Consider the following 19,040-nt stretch of genomic DNA (forward strand, 5'->3'; position numbering starts at 1 on the left):
AGTTGATATGAATCTTTTTTTTTTAAGATTTTATTTATTGGGGTACCTGGGTGGCTCAGAGGGTTGAGCCTCTGCCTTCGGTTCAGGTCATGATCTCAGGATCCTGGGATTGAGCCCTGCCTCAGGCGCTCTGTTCATCTTTAAAGATTTTATTTATTTGAGGGAGAGAGAGTGAGAGGAAAAGAGGGCACGAGCAGGGAGGAGGGGCCGAGGGAGAAGGAGAGGCAGGGAGCCTGACCTGGGACTTGATCCAAGGACCCTGGGATCATGACCTGACCCAAAGGCAGACGCTTAACTGGCTGAGCTTACCCAGGTGCCCTGCTTATTACTGTTTTAAAATTGGAATATTTGTCCTTTTCTTACGGATTTTTATATTTACTGTGGATGTGAGTCTTTTGGATATAGGTATTTTCTCCTAGTCTGTGGTTTTCATTTTTACTTTCTCTTAATGATGTCTTTTTTAAAATTTAAATTCAGTTAATTAACATATAATGTATTATTGGTTTCAGAGGTAGAGGTCAGTGATTCATCAGTTTTATGTAACACCTAGTGCTCATTACATCACATGCCCTCCTTAATGTCTATCACCCAGTTACCCCATCCTCACATTAATGATGTCTTTTAATGAACAAAAACTCTTAATTTTAATGGAGTCTAATTTGTCATTTTTTCTTTTATTGTTTGTGCTTTTGTGTCATTTAAAAATTTTTGCTTTTCCCATGTTCAAAAATACAAATTTAAAAAAGATTTGAAACTAATTTTTTTTTCCTCTACAACAATCTAGGTGATGCCATGGAGAGTGGAAAGCCTGGCCCAGTGCAGGTTGTTTTGGTTCAGAAAGACCAGCATTCCTATGAGTTAGAAGAGAAAGCCTTGGCCAGCATTCTTTTACAGGACCACATCCGAGACCTTGATGTGGTGGTGGTGTCGGTGGCTGGTGCCTTCCGAAAGGGCAAGTCCTTCTTCCTGGACTTCATGCTACGATATTTATATTTCCAGGTAAACTAGAATTGTTTCATTTCAGATTGGAAAATGAGACTTTTGTGTCCAAAAGAGCAAAATAAGCTCGTTGATTATCCTTGATATGTAAAATTACTCAAAATTTAAGACTTAATGGAGATTTCTTTTTTTTTTCCCTATAGAAGGAAGGTGGTCATTCAAATTGGTTGGGTGACTCAGAAGAACCATTAACAGGGTTTTCATGGAGAGGGGGCTCTGACCCAGAAACAACAGGGATTCAGATCTGGAGTGAAGTTTTTACTGTGGAGAAGCCCGGTGGGAAGAAGGTAAGGAAGAAAAGACTTGTTAATTAACAAAAACAACAACAGGACAAGAACTTTAATGTGTACTCTGATAATTCATCTGAAAATAATGTAAGTGCATGGTTTAAAAATAACACGAGTATATATATATATATATTTAAGATTTTATTTATTTATTTGACACAGAGAGAAAGAGATCACAAGTAGGCAGAGAGGCAGGCAGGGAGAGAAGAAGGAAGCAGGCTCCCTGCTGAGCAGAGAGCCCGACATGGGGCTCTATCCCAGGACCCTGAGATCATGACCTGAGCTGAAGGCAGAGGCTTAACCCACTGAGCCACCCAGGCGCCTACACGAGTATATTTTAAAAGGTCAAATAGTAATATAAGGTTTCTTTTTTTTTTATTTAAAAAAATTTTTTTTAAACTTTTTTTTAAAAAGATTTTATTCATTTATTTGACAGACAGAAATGACAAGTAGGCAGAGAAACAGGCAGAGAGAGGAGGAAGCAGGCTCCCTGCTGAGCAGAGTTGCTGCTCGATCCCAGGACCCTGGGATCATGACCTGAGCTGAAGGCAGAGGCTTTAACCCACTGAGCCGCCCAGGCACCCCTATTTTTTAAAATTTTTAAAAAAGATTTATTTGAGAGAGAGGAAGAACACATGAGCAGGGGGAGGGGCAGAGGGAGAAGCAGGCTCCCTGCTGAGCAGGGAACCCTACGTGGAGCTCCATCCCAGGACTCTGGGATCATGACCTGAGCCAAAGGCAGATGCCCAACCGACTGAGCCACCAAGGCACCTCAGTAATATAACGTTTCTAACAAATAGTAGCTATCAGAATCAAAAGGTAGCTATCAAGTGCCCTGTTCTTCCCTCTGCTTGTTTTCACTTCCCAAGGGTTAATGACCTCAAGTGTTTCAGATGTTACTTCTCTTCTTTACTTTCTTACTCCTGTGAAGGTAGCATAGACCTGGCTGCCACTCTTGTGGGAGCTGAGCAGATACAGGACACTAGGGCATCTCACATGCAGATGTGAGCACCCCACCTGCTCCCCCCAGCCATCAGTAGACCTCTTACCCCATTTCTTCTGTGTCCAGTAAGTGACTGTCCTATAGCCTCCCCCACATTTTTTTGTCCGGAGCAAGTCCTGTCCTGTGTCTCCTCAAAGTGGCAGAGAGAATTTGGGGGTGTCGCTGTTTCTTAAACAGATTTTAACCCATTCCTTCTGTTTTTAGTTCTGTCCTAAAGCATGCTTTCACAGCTGTCAGTAATACAGCTGCTCTTCGATCTGGCATTTCAACAGGCCTACAGTTTTCATTTTAGTCCTATTGTTTTGTATCATTGCTCTCTTTCTCCTTTTCTGGTAATGTGTGGTAGATGCTTTCATAATTTTCTTTTTAGGAATAAAGAATTATTTTTCACCATATGATCCCTTTCTTTAGAATTGGTGGGCAACTAACTGCTCTATTTTCATAATCGTTTAGGAAATCTTTACACTCTTAGTAGTGAGCAAGCTTTGCTTTTAGTTATCTAAAATTTGTAATGTCCTCATTTTTTTTTTAATCTTGTTGAATTGACTCCTTTATAAAGCTCAATTTTTTTGACATCATTTTGGTTTCCTGACCTTTAGAAACATTAATAGACTTTATTTTTTAGGACAGCGTTAGGTTTATAGAAAAGTTGATCAGAAAATGCAGAGTTTCCAGATGGCCCTTCCCCTTGCCAGTTTCTCTCTACTATTTATATCTTGTATTAGTGTGATGCATTTGTTATAATTAATGATCCAGTATTTTTTTTTTTAATTTCATTTATTTATTTGACAGAGAGACAGAGATCACAAGTAGGCAGAGAGGCAGGCAGGCAGAGAGAGGGGGAAGCAGGCTCCTCCCTGAGTAGAGAGCCCAATGCAGGGTTCGATCCCAGGACCCTGCGATCATAACCTGAGCCGAAGGCAGAGGCTTAACCCACTGAGCCACCCAGGCGCCCCAATGAACTAATAATTGATATTCTATTATTAACTAAAGCCCATGGTTTGCATTAGGGTTCCCTCTTTGTGTTTATGTTCTCTGGGTTTTGATAAGTGTGTAATAGTGTGCAGCCGCTGTTGCTGTTTCAGACAGTAGGAACACTGCCCGAAAACCCTCTGTGCTCCACCTGTTTGCTCCCGCCTCCTCCTCAACTCCTGGCGACAACTGATCTTCACACTGTCTCCAGAAATCTGCCTTTTTAGAATGTCATGTAGTTGGAATCATACAACATGTAGTCTTTTCTGATTGCCTTCTTTCACTTAGCAGTGTGCTTTCATGGTTCCTCACTTTTTTTATAACTTGATAGCTCTTTTCTTTTTATCGTTGAATAATATTTCATTGTCTGAACGTACCACGGTGTATCCATTCACCTACTGAAAGACTTCTTGTTTGCTTCCAGTTTTGACAATTATGAATAAAGCTGCTGTGTAAGCATTTGTGTTGAAACATAAGTTGCAACTAATTTGGGTAAATACCAAGGCGCACGATTGTCGGATTGTATGGCAAGGTGATATTTAGTTTTGTAAGAAACTGTCAAACTGAAAAGTACCTGTATCATTTTGCATTTTTTCCAGCAACGAATGTGAAAGTTCTCTTGTTCTGCATCCTTGTCTGCATTTGATGTTGTCAGTCTTCTCAATTTTTGCCATTCCGGTAGAGGTGTAGGGGTAGCTCACTGTTGCATTTCTACTCTTTTAAAAAATACTGTGTTCAGACATTCAGCAGGATCAGGAGAGCTTTCAAAAATCAATATAATATTGGGTAAATGTCATACGAATAAGCAGTTCTTTAGAAGTTACCCAAATAACAGTTTTGCGTGGTTTTCTTGTTTTTTAATATAGCTGGTGAGATTTTAGCTTACAGTTTATCTGGCTAAAGAAATAGTTATTTTGGGGGGGGCGCCTGGGTGGTGGCTCAGTTGGTCAAGTATCTGACTCTTAATTCTGGCTCAGGTCGTGATCTCGGGATGATGATGTCAAGCCTCTGCTTGTGCATTCTTTCTTCCTCTCTTAAATAAAATCTTTAAAGTAGATTATTTGTTTTTACTTTTTAATTGAAAATCTACATTCTTAAATATGTGGCTCCAGTTTATTCTTTTTAACTGTTATGTGGTAGTCTTCATATGAATATATCTTCTTTTATTTGCCCATTTACCCACTGGTGAACATGTAGATTGTTTCTTTCTTTTTTTTTTAAATTTTTATAATCCTTGCTACAGTGAATGATCTGTTAAATGTCACCTTGAGTGCAAGCGTGACTCCAGGTTCTTTGAACTCTGACCATGACCCATTAATGGTAGAGAAATGAATTTATTGACTCATGACCAGTATTTTTTTTTTTTTTTTAAATTTATTTGACAGATCACAAGCAGGCAGAGAGGCAGGCAGAGAGAGAGGGGGAGGCAGGCTTCCTGCAAGCAGAGAGCCTGATGTGGGGCTCGATCCCAGGACCCTGAGATCACGACCTGAGCTGAAGGCAGAGGGTTTAACCCACTGAGCCACCCAGGTGCCCCTCATGACCAGTATTTAAAAAGAAAAAACTAGAGGGGTGCCTGGGTGGCTCAGTGGATTAAGCGTCTGCCTTTGGCTCAGGCCATGATCTCAGGGTCCTGGGATCGAGCTCTGCATCGGGCTCTAGCCTGCTTCTTCCTCTACCTCTGTCTGCTGCTCTGCCTACTTGTGATCTCTGTCTGTCAAATAAATAAAATCTTAAAAAAAAAAAACAACTAGAACAGTAGAAAAGTGTTAGAATGCAGTACACAGATAAATTTAGTTTTAGCCTTATGTATGTGTGTATTTAGTCAGAATGTTAAGTATACTTTTCTTTCTCTGTGTTCTGGTTCAGAACATTAGAAAGCCACTTGGAAGTGGAATGGCTAGGTCCGAGAGGCCCATTCCGCCTTTTTCTAGCTTCTGCCAAATTGTTCTTGACAGTGTTTATGACAGTTTACCATTTCACTGCATGAAAAGAATACCATTTCCCCCAAATATCCAGCACTTTATCTGAGTGTATGTATGACTCCTGTTCCTCAAGAGCCTGTCTCTAGTCTTCTTGTTTCCCTGATACAGGCTTATTTTTCTAGTTAGTAAATATATGCCAGTTTGAGCTCTTTTTCATTGAGATCTAAGTCACATATCATAAAATTTATGCTTTAAAAGTACATAATTCAGCAGTTTTTAGTGTAGTCATGAGGCTGAGCAAGTATCACCACCATCTACTTCTGGAAAATTTTCATCACTCCAGAAAGAAACTCACTACTCATTAGCAGTCACTCCCCATTTCCCTCCTATCCCAGCCCCTGGCCACTACTGATCTACTTTCCTTCTCCACGGATCTCTTTGCCTCTTCTGGGCATTTCATACAAACAGAGTCATAAAATCTGTGGTCTCTGTGTCTGGCCTCCCTGACCCCTCTACCCAACCAGCCCGGTGCTGGTGATTCCAGCCCAGTGCCCTCAAGACCCACCCACGACGTAGAATGCATCAGTACTTCATTTCTTCTTGTGGCTGCACAATACTGTGTTGTGTGGACGTGTCACACATTATCTTTTCATCATTTGAAGGATGCTTGGGTCATTTTTACTTTGTGGTTATTACGAATCATGCTACCATGAACATTCATGTACAAGTATGGGTGTGAACATATCCTTTCTTCTTCCTTGTTTTTACTGTGGTAAGGGCACTTAACACGAGATGTACCCTTTTAATAACATTTCAAGTGTGCGGTATAATATTGTCAGCTATGGGCACCGTGTTGTGTAGCAGATTTCAAGAACCCATCCGTCTTGCATCACAGAAACTTTATACCCATTAAACAAGTCCCGTTTCCCCTTCTCCCCTGCCGACCACCATTCTACTCTCTATTTCTCTGAGTTTGACTATTTAGATACCTCACATAAGTGGAATCAAGAAGTATTTGTCCTTCTGTGACTGGCTTATCTCAGTTAATATCCTCCAGGTTCATTTGTGTTGTCACACATGGCAGGATTCCTTCCTCTTTAAGGCTCAGTGGTATTCCATTGTAGGTAGATACCACATTTTCTCTATTCTTTCATCAACTGATGATTGTTTCCATGTCTGGGCTGTTGTGAATCATGTGGCAGTGAATCTGGGAATGGAGGTATCTCGAGATACTGGTCTGAATTTTGGGGGGTATATGCCCAAAGAGGATTTGCTGGATCATAAAGTAGTTCTATTTTTATTTTTTAATTTTTATTATTATTTTTAAAAAAGATTTTATTTATTTATTTGACAGACACACAGCAAGAGAGGGAACACAAGCAGAGGGAGTAGGAGAGGAGAGAAGCAGGCTTCCCACTGAGCAGGGAGCCCAATGTGGGGCCTGATCCCAGTACGTGGCATCATAACCTGAGGCAAAGGCAGATGCTTCACTTGACTGAGCCACGCAGGCGCCCCAAGTAGTTCTCTTTTTAATTTTTTGAGGAATCTCCATTCTATTTTCCATAGCAGCTGTATGATCAGAGGCTCTGATTTCTCCACATCCTCACCAACACTTATTTCTCTCTTTTTTTCAAAGTAATCTCTGTGCCCAGCCTGGGGCTTGAACTCATGACCCTTGAGATCAAGAGTCACCTGCTCTACCGACTGAGCCAGCCAGGTGCCCCTATTTCTCTTGTTTTTTGATAATACCCTTTCACACCTACTAAAATGGGTATCTCATTGTGATTTTGATTTGTATTTTCCTTTTTTTTTTTTTCGATTTTATTTATTTTTATTTGAGAGAGAGGTAGTGAGAGAGCATGAGCAAGGGGAAAGGTTGAAGCAGGTTTCCCACTGAGCAGGGAGCCCGATGATGGGCTCGATCCCAGAATCCTGGGATCATGACCTGAGCGTAAGGCAATTGCTTAATGGACTGAGCCACCCAGGCGTCCCTGATTTGTGTTTTCCTGATGATGAGTGATATTGAATACCTTTTCACATACCTGTTGGCCATTCGTATGTCATCTTTGGAGAAATGTCTATTCAAGTCCTTTATTTAATTAGATTATTCTAATTAGAATAATCTTTCCTTCCTGATGAGTTGTAGGATTTTTTTTTTTTTTAAAGATTTTATTTATTTGTCAGAGAGAGAGGGAGAGAGAGCGAGCACAGGCAGACAGAATGGCAGGCAGAGGCAGAGGGAGAAGCAGGCTCCCCGCCAAGCAAGGAGCCCGATGTGGAACTCGATCCCAGGACGCTGGGATCATGACCTGAGCCAAAGGCAGCTGCTTAACCAACTGAGCCACCCAGGCGTCCCGAGTTGTATGATTAAGCTTGTTTTCATTACTTCTGGGAATATAGTAGAGTTTCTGGGTTGTATGGGAACTCCATAGCTAACCTTCAAAAAACTGCAGAAATGCTTCCCAAAGCAGCTGTAGCACCCTGCATTCTCACTGGAAATGCAGGAAGCTCCCAGGCTTGCCATATGCTTGCCACACCTGATCTTGTTTGTCTTTTTGATTATAGTCAGCATAGATGGGAAGTAGTATCTCATGGTGGTTTTATTTTTCTAATTAAAAAAAATTTTTTTAATTCTTTTTTTTTGTTTTTTTAAAGATTTTATTTATTTATTTGACAGAGAGATCACAAGTAGGCAGAGAGGCAGGCAGAGAGAGAGGGGGAAGCAGGCTCCCCGCTGAGCAGGGAGCCCGATGCGGGGCTCGATCCCAGGACCCTGGGATCACGACCCGAGCCGAAGGCAGAGGCTTTAACCCACTGAGCCACCCAGGCGCCCCTCTTTTCTAATTCTTGAAGTATAATTGAGATACATATAACGTAACTGTTAGATTACTTTCAACCTCTTGATTTGTTAGTTCTGTACATTATTCATTGCTCACTGTGGTAAGTGTAGTCCTCATCTGTTGCCACACAGTGTTATTACAATATCATTGATTATATTCCGCATGCTGTACTTTTCATCTTCTTAACTTCTTTTATTACTGGAAGTTTGTACCTCTTAGTCCCCTTCACTTATTTCATCTGTCCTCCTATCCACCTCCCTCTGGCAACCACTAGTTCTCTGTATTCAAGAGTACTTTTGTTTTGTTTTTTAGATTCTACATATAAGTGAAATTGTATTTGTCTTTCTAAGTCTCACTTATTTCACTTAGCTTAATACTAACTGGGTCCATCCATGTTGTTGCAAATGGCAAGATCTCTCTTTTTTTCTTTTTTTATGGCTGAGTAATATTCAAAGATGTATACCACATCTTCTCTATCCAGTTATGTATTGGTGGACACTTGGGCTGCTTCCATATCTTGGCTCTTGTAAATAAGGCCCCAATAAACACAGGGTGGGTGCATGTACCTTTTCATGTTAGTGTTTTCGTTTTCTTCGGGTAAATACCCAGTAGTGGAACTAATTGGATCATATGGTATTTCTATTTTTAGTTTTTTTGAGGAACCTCCCTACGGTTTTCTAAGGTAGCTGTACCAGTTTGTATTCCTGCCGATGATGGTTGAGTGTTCTTTTTTCTCCACGTCCTCATCAACACTTGTTATTTATTTTTAATTTTTTGAGGAAATTACATACTGTTTTCCACAGTGGTTACACCAGTTTACATTTTCACCAACGGCGTATGAGGGTTCTGTTTTCTTCACAATGTCACCAGCACTTATTTTTTAATTTTATTTTTTATTATTAATCCCTATACCAGTGTGGGGCTCGAACTCATGACCCTGAGATCAAGAGTTGCGTGCTCTGCCCACTCAGCCAGCCAGGCACCCCTTGTTATTTCTTTTTGATACTGTCCATTCTGACTGATACCTCATTGTGGTTTCGATTTGTATCTCCCTGATGATTATTAATGAGGTTGAGCATCTTTTCATGTGTCTGTTGGCCATTTGTATGTCTTTTTGGGAAAAACGTCTACTCAGATCCTCTGCCTACTTTTTAATCAGAATGTTTCCTTTTTGGTGTTGAGTTGTAGAAGTTCTTTATATATTTAGGTATTAACCCCTTACCAGATACATCATTTGCAGATATTTTCTCCTATTCTGTGGTGCCTTTTTGTTTTGTTGATCTTTAACTTTGCAATATAAAAGCTTTTTTTTTTTTTAATTTAAATTTTTTTAATTTTGTTTGAGGCTGGCTAGAAACTTTATTTGGTTTGATCTTATCTTTCTATTCGGCATAATGCTTTCTTTTGTGTGGATTTTTACATTGGTTCTATCACAGTGGGGATTAGGGGTATGAAAATTCAAAAATATAAAATGAGATTAATGGGACCTGATATATAAGTAACAGAAAAGTGATAATCATATTATTACTTTTGTGAATAAAAATATCTGAATGACTGGCTTGGTAAGTGAGATAATTGGTCTCAACATTTGACTCTTTTAATTGGTGGGGCTCTGTGGGTCTCTGTTTCATACCATCTCATCAGGCCAGAGCAGATAATCTCCAGGAAAATTCTCCGATCAAGACAAGGCACTTCAATAACTACTTTTCTGTAGAATTACAAACAGGTGCCAAAGCCTCATTTAATTGTTACCTGTACTTCTCAGTTTCTTCTCTGTGTTTTTCCCCTTCTCGCTCTAACATATCTTGTTGGTATTTCCCTTTCTCTTAGGTCGCAGTTGTTCTGATGGATACCCAGGGGGCATTTGACAGCCAGTCTACTGTGAAGGACTGTGCCACCATCTTCGCTCTAAGTACCATGACTAGTTCTGTTCAGGTATCACCACTTGATTAAGCTAAAAGTTTGTAGAGGAAATAAGGCAAAGGGAGAGTATATCCGTTTTCAGTTCTGTTATCAGAATGCCTAGATGATATGTAAATGTTCTTTTTAGGCTATAGGTATAAATTAAGCTCAAGAAAGAGCTTAACTGTTTTTCCAGTTCGGTTATAAGTATGTATAAAATACTCCAAGAAGAGTCTGAAAAGTGGAAATTGAAATTACTTTAATTACACAGGAAATAGAGATTTGGTAAGAACTTAGGAAAACTGATTTTAAGCTGTAAAGGAAGAATTAGGTGGTTTCAACATTATATGCATAGTTTTCCAAAAGACAGGTAATATTGTTTGAACAGACCTCATGCTCTTACGTGTAAACCTTCAGTTGTGCAAAGCTTCTTTCCAATGCTCTAGGCTTATTTGGGATTCCTTTGAAGTGAAGCTAGAGAGTGGTTATCAATCTGGATTTTTCTTTTCTAGATTTATAATTTGTCCCAGAACATTCAGGAAGACGATCTTCAGCAGCTACAGGTATGTATGCATCATAAAAAGTTTAACGTCATAATGTATCATTTAAAAGTTTTAAGACTAAGGGAAATTTTAAAGCTGAATAGGTTTAGTAATGGATAGAACTATGGGTAGGAGGTTTTGGCTCACAGTGGTCCTGCACCCTGTTACTGTGGGATAATCAGGGAAGGCCTTACTGAGTTGAGCACAGAACCCAAGAAAGAGAGAGAGAAAGTCCTGCTGTATATCTGGGGAGGAAGTGGTATAGGACAGGGGGCACCAAGAAGAAAGACCTGAACTGGAGGGTGCTTGGCAGGATCGAGGAACAGCAAGGAGGCCAGTGGTTAGGACTAGGAGGTATGATAGGAGGAGGCTTGTGTCTGTGTGTGTGTGTGCCTGTGTGTGTGCACACGATGCGGAGGGACAGGAGAGGGAGAATCTTAAGCAGACTCCCTGCTGAGTGCAGAGCCTGATGTGGGCCTCGATCTCACAACCCTGAGATCATGACCTGAGGCAAAAATCGAGAGTCAGGCTCTTCACACTGAGCCACCCAGGTGCCCTGTGACAGGAGGAGGCTTAGTGATAAAGTCAGAGAGGCATTTAGGTCCTGCTGATGCCTGACCTTTGCCAAGGGCTTGGGCTTTTCGTCACAGGGAATGGATATAGGAGGCATTTTTTTTTTTTTTTTAAAGATTTTATTTATTTATTTGTCAGAGAGAGAGAGAGGGAGAGAGAGCAAGCACAGGCAGACAGAATGGCAGGCAGAGGCAGAGGGAGAAGCAGGCTCCCTGATGAGCAAGGAGCCCGATGTGGGACTCGATCCCAGGACGCTGGGATCATGACCCGAGCCGAAGGCAGCTGCTTAACCAACTGAGCCACCCAGGCGTCCCAGGAGGCATGTTTTGAGGAGAGGAGCGATATTTGAGCAGAGGATCACTCTGGCTGTTTAGATATATAGGGACAGGTGTGCATTCAGTGACGCTTTGCAAAAATCCAGGTGAGGCTAGGAATGTCATTTATAAAATGCATAGCATTATGTGCCTAGAAAAGAGTATGTGCTTAATAACTGTGAGCCGTTATTTATTATTACTGTTACTACTACTACTATTAGTCGTTGTCTTTTGTTCTCCATGCAGCCCTTCTTACATGTTATTCCTGTAAAATACTCTTCCAGGGGTATTCCAGAGTTGAATGCAATTCTTGGCATGTTTTTCTGATCTCACTTATCCCTTTGACACTCAAGAAAACATATCGACCTGCAGAGCAGTATGGGTGTCATTTATTATGGGGATCACTTTGAGTTAGCTCTAATTTATAGTCCTTTAAAAAGCAAAGAAAATGAATTCCTCAACTTTGGCTTGTACTTTATAACTGGCGGTTCTGCTCTGGGGGTTGGGAGCTGTTGTTCCTGAAACATTTCCAGCAAGACCCGAGTTTTACACCTTTTCACCTGACACTTCTTTGTATTCTCCTTCGTTTCGCACACGTTTTTGACCACCGAGCCGTGTGCGGCTGTGGACCCCGTGCCCCAGACACACTCATGTTTGAGGTGACGTAGTTCTTTATGGATCGTGTCATCAGTCGGTCAGAGGTCCTCATGAGTAGGCCCGGGTGATGTGTGAGGGCTGCTGTAACAAAATCCCACAGTTCTAGAGTCCGGTCGTCAGAACTCAAGCTGTTCACGGGGCCGCACCCTCCTGAGCCTGTGGGGAAGAGTTCGTGCTTGACCTTCCTGGTTCCTGCTGGTCTGCCGGCCGTCCTTGGCATTCTTTGGCCTTCGCTGTAGGCCTTCAGTCTCTGCTTCTGCCTTCCCTCTGCATGTCTCTTTGTCTTTACATTGCATTCTTCTCCCTGTATCTGTGTGACTTTTTTTTATAAGGACACTGGTCATGTTGGCTTAGGGCTCACCCCGATGACCTCATCTTAATGTGATTACCTCTGTGAAGACCCTGTTGCCAATAACGTGTCCTGGTGGAGATCCTCCTTCGTTCTAACCCTTCTTCATAGAGGCTGAATTTAGCTCTATCAATTAGTAATAGGACATCTGTCACTCTAGTCGTTTCTGTATTTTTTTTTTTTTTTAATTTATTCGACAGAGAGAGAGATCACAAGTAGGGAGAGAGGCAGGCAGGGAGAGAAAGAGAGAGGAGGGGAAGCAGGCTTCCTGCTGAGCAGAGAGCCCGACGCGGGGCTCGATCCCAGGACCCTGGGATCATGACCTGAGCCGAAGGCAGAGGCTTAACCCACTGAGCCACCCAGGCGCCCCTGTATTTTTTTTTTTAAAGATTGTGTTTATTTATTTGACAGACAGAGATCACAAGTAGGCAGAGAGGCAGGCAGAGAGAGGGGGGAAGCAGGCTCCTTGCTGAGCAGAGAGCCCGATGCGGGGCTCGATCCCAGGACCCTGGGATCATGACCTGAGCTGAAGGCAGAGGCTTTAAGCCACCCAGGCACCCCTCATTTTTAATTTTTTAAGGACCTTCCATACTGTTTTTCATGATAGTTGCATCAATTAAATGTCTGCCCACAGTGGACAAGGGTTCGTTTGTTTTTGTTTTGTTTTGTTTTAAAGATTTTATTTATTTATTTGAAGACAGAGATCACAAGTAGGCAGAGAGGCAGGCAGAGAGAGAGAGAGGAAGGGAAGCAGGCTCCCTGCTGAGCAGAGAGCCCGATGCGGGGCTTGATCCCAGGACCCTGAGACCATGACCTGAGCCGAAGGCAGAGGCCCAACCCATTGAAACACCCAGGCACCCCTGTTTTTGTTTTTAAGATCTATTTATTTGAGAGAGAATAAGAGAGAGCATGAGAGGGGAGGAGGTCAGAGGGACAAGGAGACTTCTGCTGAGCTTGGAGCCTGATGTGGGACTCAGTTCTGGGACCCTGGCATCATGACCCGAGCCGAAGGTAGTCGCTTAACCAGCTGAGCTACCCAAGTGCCCAAGGGTTCCCTTTTTGCCACATTCTCACCAACACTTAATATTTTTCTTTTTGGTAAATATTCATTCTAACAGGTGTGAGGAGGTTTCTCATTATGGTTTTTATTTTCATTTCTTAGTTTATTGATGGTGAGCATTTTTTCATGTACCCATTGGCCATGAAGGGCCAGATGGGTCCTTGCAAAATGTCTGTTTAGACCCTCTGCCCATTTTTAAATTGGATTGTGGGGTTTTTGTTTTTTGTTTTCTCCTGTTGAGGTGTATGAATTCTTTATATACTGTGGCTGTTAACCTTATCTGAAAAATGATTTTCAAATATTTTCTCTCACTTGGTAGGTTGCTTTTTCATTTTCTTGGTGGTTTTCTTTGCTGTGCAGCTTTTAGTTTCATGTGTTCCACTTGTGTATTGTGGCTTTTGCTTCCTTTGCTTTTGTTGCCAAATCCAAAAAATCGTTGAGACTTAACATCAGAAAGCTTACCACCTGTGTTTTCTTCTTCTTCCTCTTTTTTTTTTTAAGGTTGTATTTATTTATTCAACAGACAGAGATCACAAGTAGGCAGAGAGGCAGGCAGAGAGAGAGGAGGAAGCAGGCTCCCTGAGCAGAGAGCTCGATGAGGGGCTCAACCCCAGGACCCTGGGATCATGACCTGAGTTGAAGGCAGAGGCTTTAACCCATTGAGCCACCCAGGCGCCCCACCACCTATGTTTTCTTCTAAGAGTGTTATGGTTTCAGGTTTTATGTCCAAGTCTTTGATCCATTTTGAGTTACTTTTTGTGTGTGGTGTAAGAAGATGGTCCAGTTTCATTCTTTTGCGTGTAGCTGTCCAGTTTTCCCAGCACTATTTGTTGATGAGACTGTCCTTGACTAGTTGTATGTTCTTGGCTTCCTTTTCATAAAGTCAATGGATCATATATGCAGGGGTTTATTTTTTGGAGAATAGAAAGTTAATCTGTTCCATTGATTTGTGTGTCTGTTCTTGTTCCAATATCATACTGTTTTGATTACTATACCTTTGTAATACAGCTTGAAATCAGGGCCTGGGAATTCTTTTCAGTTCCTTTTGCAGTTGCACCCTATTTAATCTTTTATTTGTTTATCCCCCCCCCCACTTTGGGGGGAGGTTTATTCTTAATTCTAAACATTCTTCACTAGCTTTCTGAGAAAGGATAGAATGGATACATAGGAGATAACTTTTTTGAGTTCTTGTAAGTCTGAGAATATTTTAATTTTATTGTAGAATTACAGGATAGAATTAATTTTCTTTTAGAATTGAGGGCATTGCTTCATTGCCTTCCAGCTTCCAGTGTTGCTGCTCAAGTCCCACACCATCTGATCCTTTGTATGTGACCTTTTTCTATCTGAAGCTTTTAAGATCTTATTCTTGACATGAATTTTCATGGTAATGTACCTTGGTGTGGGCTTTTTCTTCATTCTTTGTAAATGCATATGTTCAGCAAGATAAAATGTTGCAGCTGTTGCACCAAGAAAAAACAGGATGCTATTAAAAAGCAACATTCAGAAAACAAACAAAAACTTGGAAATGAACACTGTGTCAGTAAATTTGGAAACTTCAGTAGAGAAGGAGATGGAAGCTAAATTGGAGAAAATCTCCCTGGCGGGCTGAATGAAAGGACAGAGCAGAAGTCACACCAGAGGGAGCGAAGCAGAGAGAGAAGGGCAGGGTGGGGGAGGAGAGAAGAGGGAAAAAGGGAAGAGAGGAGAGGGCGAGGTGGAGGAGAGGGAGAATGGGAGGGCACAGCAGACAAGGGAAATTGGAGCACCAGTTCGGGAGAGGTTGTGTCTGTTAATAATGAGAGATGTTTTAGTAAAACATAACAGAAAATGGAGGGAAAGAAATTATAAAAGGAATAATATGATATTCTGGAATTGAAGGACACAGGTTTTCGTCTTTCTTGCTAGTAGCTTTTCTCAAAGGTCTGGTGTCCTTGGCCATGTGTATTTAAGAGTGAACTGTTAAAAATCTGACTGGGACCTTTGGCAAGAGGGTCGACCTTGTGACTGCTTCGGATCACAGTGAGGTGACTGTATTTTGTTGCAACCCCTGAATGTCTGTTTGCAACATGTTCCGGGGCTGTCATTTCCCCCAGAGAATTCGTGAAACTCCTGCCTGGGTGGGTAGAAGCTTGGTGTGGCTCCGACAGGTTGGGAGGCTGAGTCTCACTGTTTGGTATATAGACCTTGACCTAAGTGCCCATTTCCAGTAAAGTAGGGTACTTACCTTACTCCTTTTGGCTGAGGTATCAAAGTGTAAGTTCTTTCTGGTTTATCCCCTCCAGACAGCACACTTCCCATCTTCTGTGGGGGCAGGAAGAGGATTTGGAGCACAGGGAAGGAGCAGGATCTGGGAGTATAGGTCCTCTCTCCGAAGACTTTTAATGTTTCTTTAGTTGTTAGCCCTGCTCCCTCACTCCCTCCTTCATGGTGGCTGGTGCTTCTAATTTCTGAGCCTGTCGGGGATTCTGCTGAGAGAATCTGCTTGTTTCTTGTTGGCCTGTCTGTCACAGATAAGGCAGAGAAAGCCAAAACCTGAGATAGTTTTCATTCGTCCGTTTTCCTTCCAGAGTGTTTATGACAACTCTTCTTTGTTGCCATATCGTTTCTCATCCCCTTTGTCCTGTGAGTTTATAACTTTTGAACTTCATTTTGCTATATTTTTAGTGAGAGGCTTCATGAGGACATAGAGATGAATGTCTTTGTAAGCCCTGACCTTAGGGAATGTGGTCATTTGGTCCTTTGCCTGGCGTCCATGCTCTGGGCCCAGTGCTCTTCCTGCTGCCAGAGATGCAGTAGTGCAGGGAGCAGACCAACATCTTGCCTTCCTGGAGCACAAATTCTAGTAGTGAGGACAGAAACTAATCAAAATAAGTAAAGATATAGTATGTTAGATAGTGAGATGGGTTAAGAAAAGATATTTAAAAGAGATGTGGAGTAAGAAGAATTGTGGGGAAACTTGTAATCTCTGAGACGGATGGTCGGGAAGGCTTCTGTAAGAAGGAGCCATTTGAGTGAAGACGGCAAAAGGCGAAGAAGTGGATTGTGCAGTTATCTGGGGAGAACTTTACAGCAGAAGGAGGAGTTGGAACAAAGGCTCTAAGGCAGCAGTGTGCACAGCGTATCTGAGGAAGAGTGAGGAGGGCCAGGGAAGCCAGATCTCACTGGAAGGGACTGGCTTTTCTACTGTGAGGTTGGAGGGTTTTAAGCAGAGGCACGATATGATTTAACTGACCGTATAACAGAGCCATTGTGGCTGCTGTCCTGCGGATAGTCTGGGGATGGAGCAAGGACTGAGGCAGGGAGACCGGTTAGGAAGCTGTTGTAATATTCCAAGCCACTTGGGAGCTGTGAGTGGTTGGATTCTGGGTTTGTTAATGAATTGGGACATGGAATGTGAGACAGAAGAATAACAGATTATCTTAAGGTTCATGGCTCTCCAGCCTTTTGAAACTCTAGAACTTTGGTCTCATAGTAGTATTGAGTCTGTTAAATGGAATCATCGCTAAATAATAGCCATAGAAATACTTTAAATAATTTACCTAACAAACCAACCATTAACTCTTCTTTTTTAAAGCTCTTCACAGAATACGGTCGTCTGGCTATGGATGAAATTTTCCAAAAACCCTTCCAGGTAGAATGCTAACTGTAAATGTAATTCATGTCTTTGTTTTATTTTATTTTTCTTAAGATTTATTTATTTTAGAGGGTGTGCCTGCGAGTTGGGGGAGGGTAGAGGGCGAGAGAGAATCTCAAGCAGACTCTGAGCCCCACATTGGGCTTGAGCTCATGACCTGAGCCAAAACCAAGAGTTGAATGCTTAACTGACTGAACCACCCAGGTGCCCCTCATGTCTTTGTTTTAGTTCAGAGATCAGCAAACTGTAGCTCACAGGCCACATCAGGCTAGCTGTCTGTTTTTATGTGACCTATGAGTTAAGAATAGTTTTTATATTTTTAAATGGTTGAAATTAAAAAAGTAATACTATTGGGCCACTTGGGTGTCCTTTGGCTCTGGTCATGATCCTCCCAGGGTTCTGGGATCAAGTCTCCCGCATCTGGCTTCCTGCTCAGCAGGGAACCTGCTTCTCCTTCTCCCTCTGCCTCCCTGCTGCTCAAGCTTTCTCTCTCTAGTTTGCTTGCTCCCTCAAATAAATAATATCTTTTTTTTTTTTAAAGATTTTATTTATTTATTTGAGAGAGAGACAGTGAGAGAGAGCATGAGCGAGAAGGTCAGAGGGAGAAGCAGACTCCCCATGCAGCTGGGAGCCCGATGTGGGACTCGATCCCGGAACTCCGGGATCATGACCTGAGCTGAAGGCAGTCGTCCAACCAACTGAGCCACCCAGGCGTCCCTCAAATAAATAATATCTTAAAAAAGAAAGTGCTATTTCATGACATGTATAAATTAGCTGTAGACACTGACTTTTAAGTTGAAGATAAAATTTTATTGGAACATAGTTACACTCATTTGTCTATAGCTGCTGCTATTCTTTTCTTTCTTTCTTTCTTTCTTTTTTTTTTAAAGATTTTATTTACTTAATTTGAGAGACAGCGTGTGCAAGCAGGGGCGGAGGGAGAAGTGGATTTCGCAACTGAACAGGGAGCCTGATGTGGGATTCGATCCCAGGACCCTGAGATCGTGACTTGAGCTGAAGGCAGACGCTTAACCGACTGGGCCACCCAGGGGTCCTCCATAGCTGCTGTTTGTTACAGCAGTTTAAGATATTTACTCTTAGGTCCTTTATGAAAAGGTTTTCTGGCCCCTGCTTTAGCCAGTTGCTTCACAAGGATGAGAATGCATAGTAACCTCAATGAGATTAGGGTAGCTTTAAGTACTATTATTTATTATTTAGTTTTCTTTCTAATGTTAAAAGTAGATCTGATTTCATGATTAGCTGGTACTGTGTTGTTTTCTTGTCCTTTACTACATTCCTCATGCTTGCCTGTAGAGCAGAGTCCTGAATTTAATATCTTCTCAATCTCTTCCTTCTGCTTTTGTCAACCCATGGGAACAAAAACAGCCAATAGGATATATTCACCTCACACTTGACTTACACGTGTCCTTCTAGTGTTTATAAGGTTTCTAAGACTTTACAGAAGAAATAAATCCTTCATAATTTCTTGCCCCCTTTGAAAAAGCTGGCTCTATGCAAAGAAGTATTTTAGTCATATTGAAAATGAATGTATACAACCTAATAATATGTTCTGTTCTTTTTCCTAAATAGACGCTGATGTTTTTGGTTCGAGACTGGAGTTTCCCTTACGAATACAGCTACGGACTAGAGGGAGGGATGTCCTTTTTGGATAAACGTCTACAGGTAAGTAGAAATATAATCTGAGGAATTACCTATAAAGAAAGTAGTGGTAACTTTCTCATTTGCCTCTAGCTGTAGTATTTAAAGCAGAATATGGAAAATTCTGTTAAGTGTGTTAAATATTTACGAATATTGGTGCATAATGGTATTCATGTAGGAGTGAAGAACCTGGGTATGGAGCACATAGGGATTACAGGCAAGGACTCTGGCTTTGAAGGAATTTTGAAGGACGCTGGATTCTGGCCCAAGCTTTGATCGTGGTTTCTGTTTCACATTTTGCACCAGGTTCTATATGTGCCTTTA

At 41.7% G+C, this 19,040-nt stretch overlaps 1 protein-coding gene across 3 annotated transcripts in view; it reads left to right on the plus strand.

Moving 5' to 3' along the window:
* LOC111149406 (atlastin GTPase 3) overlaps nt 1–19,040 on the plus strand; it is a 52,375-nt gene that overhangs the window by 12,597 nt on the left and 20,738 nt on the right. For 2 of the 3 annotated variants that reach the window (XM_022506438.1, XM_022506435.1), the window contains exons 2-7: nt 785–999; nt 1,143–1,286; nt 9,857–9,961; nt 10,441–10,491; nt 16,998–17,054; nt 18,648–18,740. In XM_022506438.1, the coding sequence (XP_022362146.1) occupies nt 793–999; nt 1,143–1,286; nt 9,857–9,961; nt 10,441–10,491; nt 16,998–17,054; nt 18,648–18,740 (657 nt within the window). In that variant the 5' untranslated portion in view covers nt 785–792. The remainder of the gene's footprint in view (nt 1–784; nt 1,000–1,142; nt 1,287–9,856; nt 9,962–10,440; nt 10,492–16,997; nt 17,055–18,647; nt 18,741–19,040) is intronic. The other variant, XM_022506436.1, reaches the window with a different exon arrangement.

The sequence above is a fragment of the Enhydra lutris genome, unplaced genomic scaffold, assembly GCF_002288905.1.
Source record: "Enhydra lutris kenyoni isolate GAN:26980312 unplaced genomic scaffold, ASM228890v2 scaffoldscaffold22, whole genome shotgun sequence".
Lineage (NCBI taxonomy): Eukaryota > Metazoa > Chordata > Mammalia > Carnivora > Mustelidae > Enhydra > Enhydra lutris.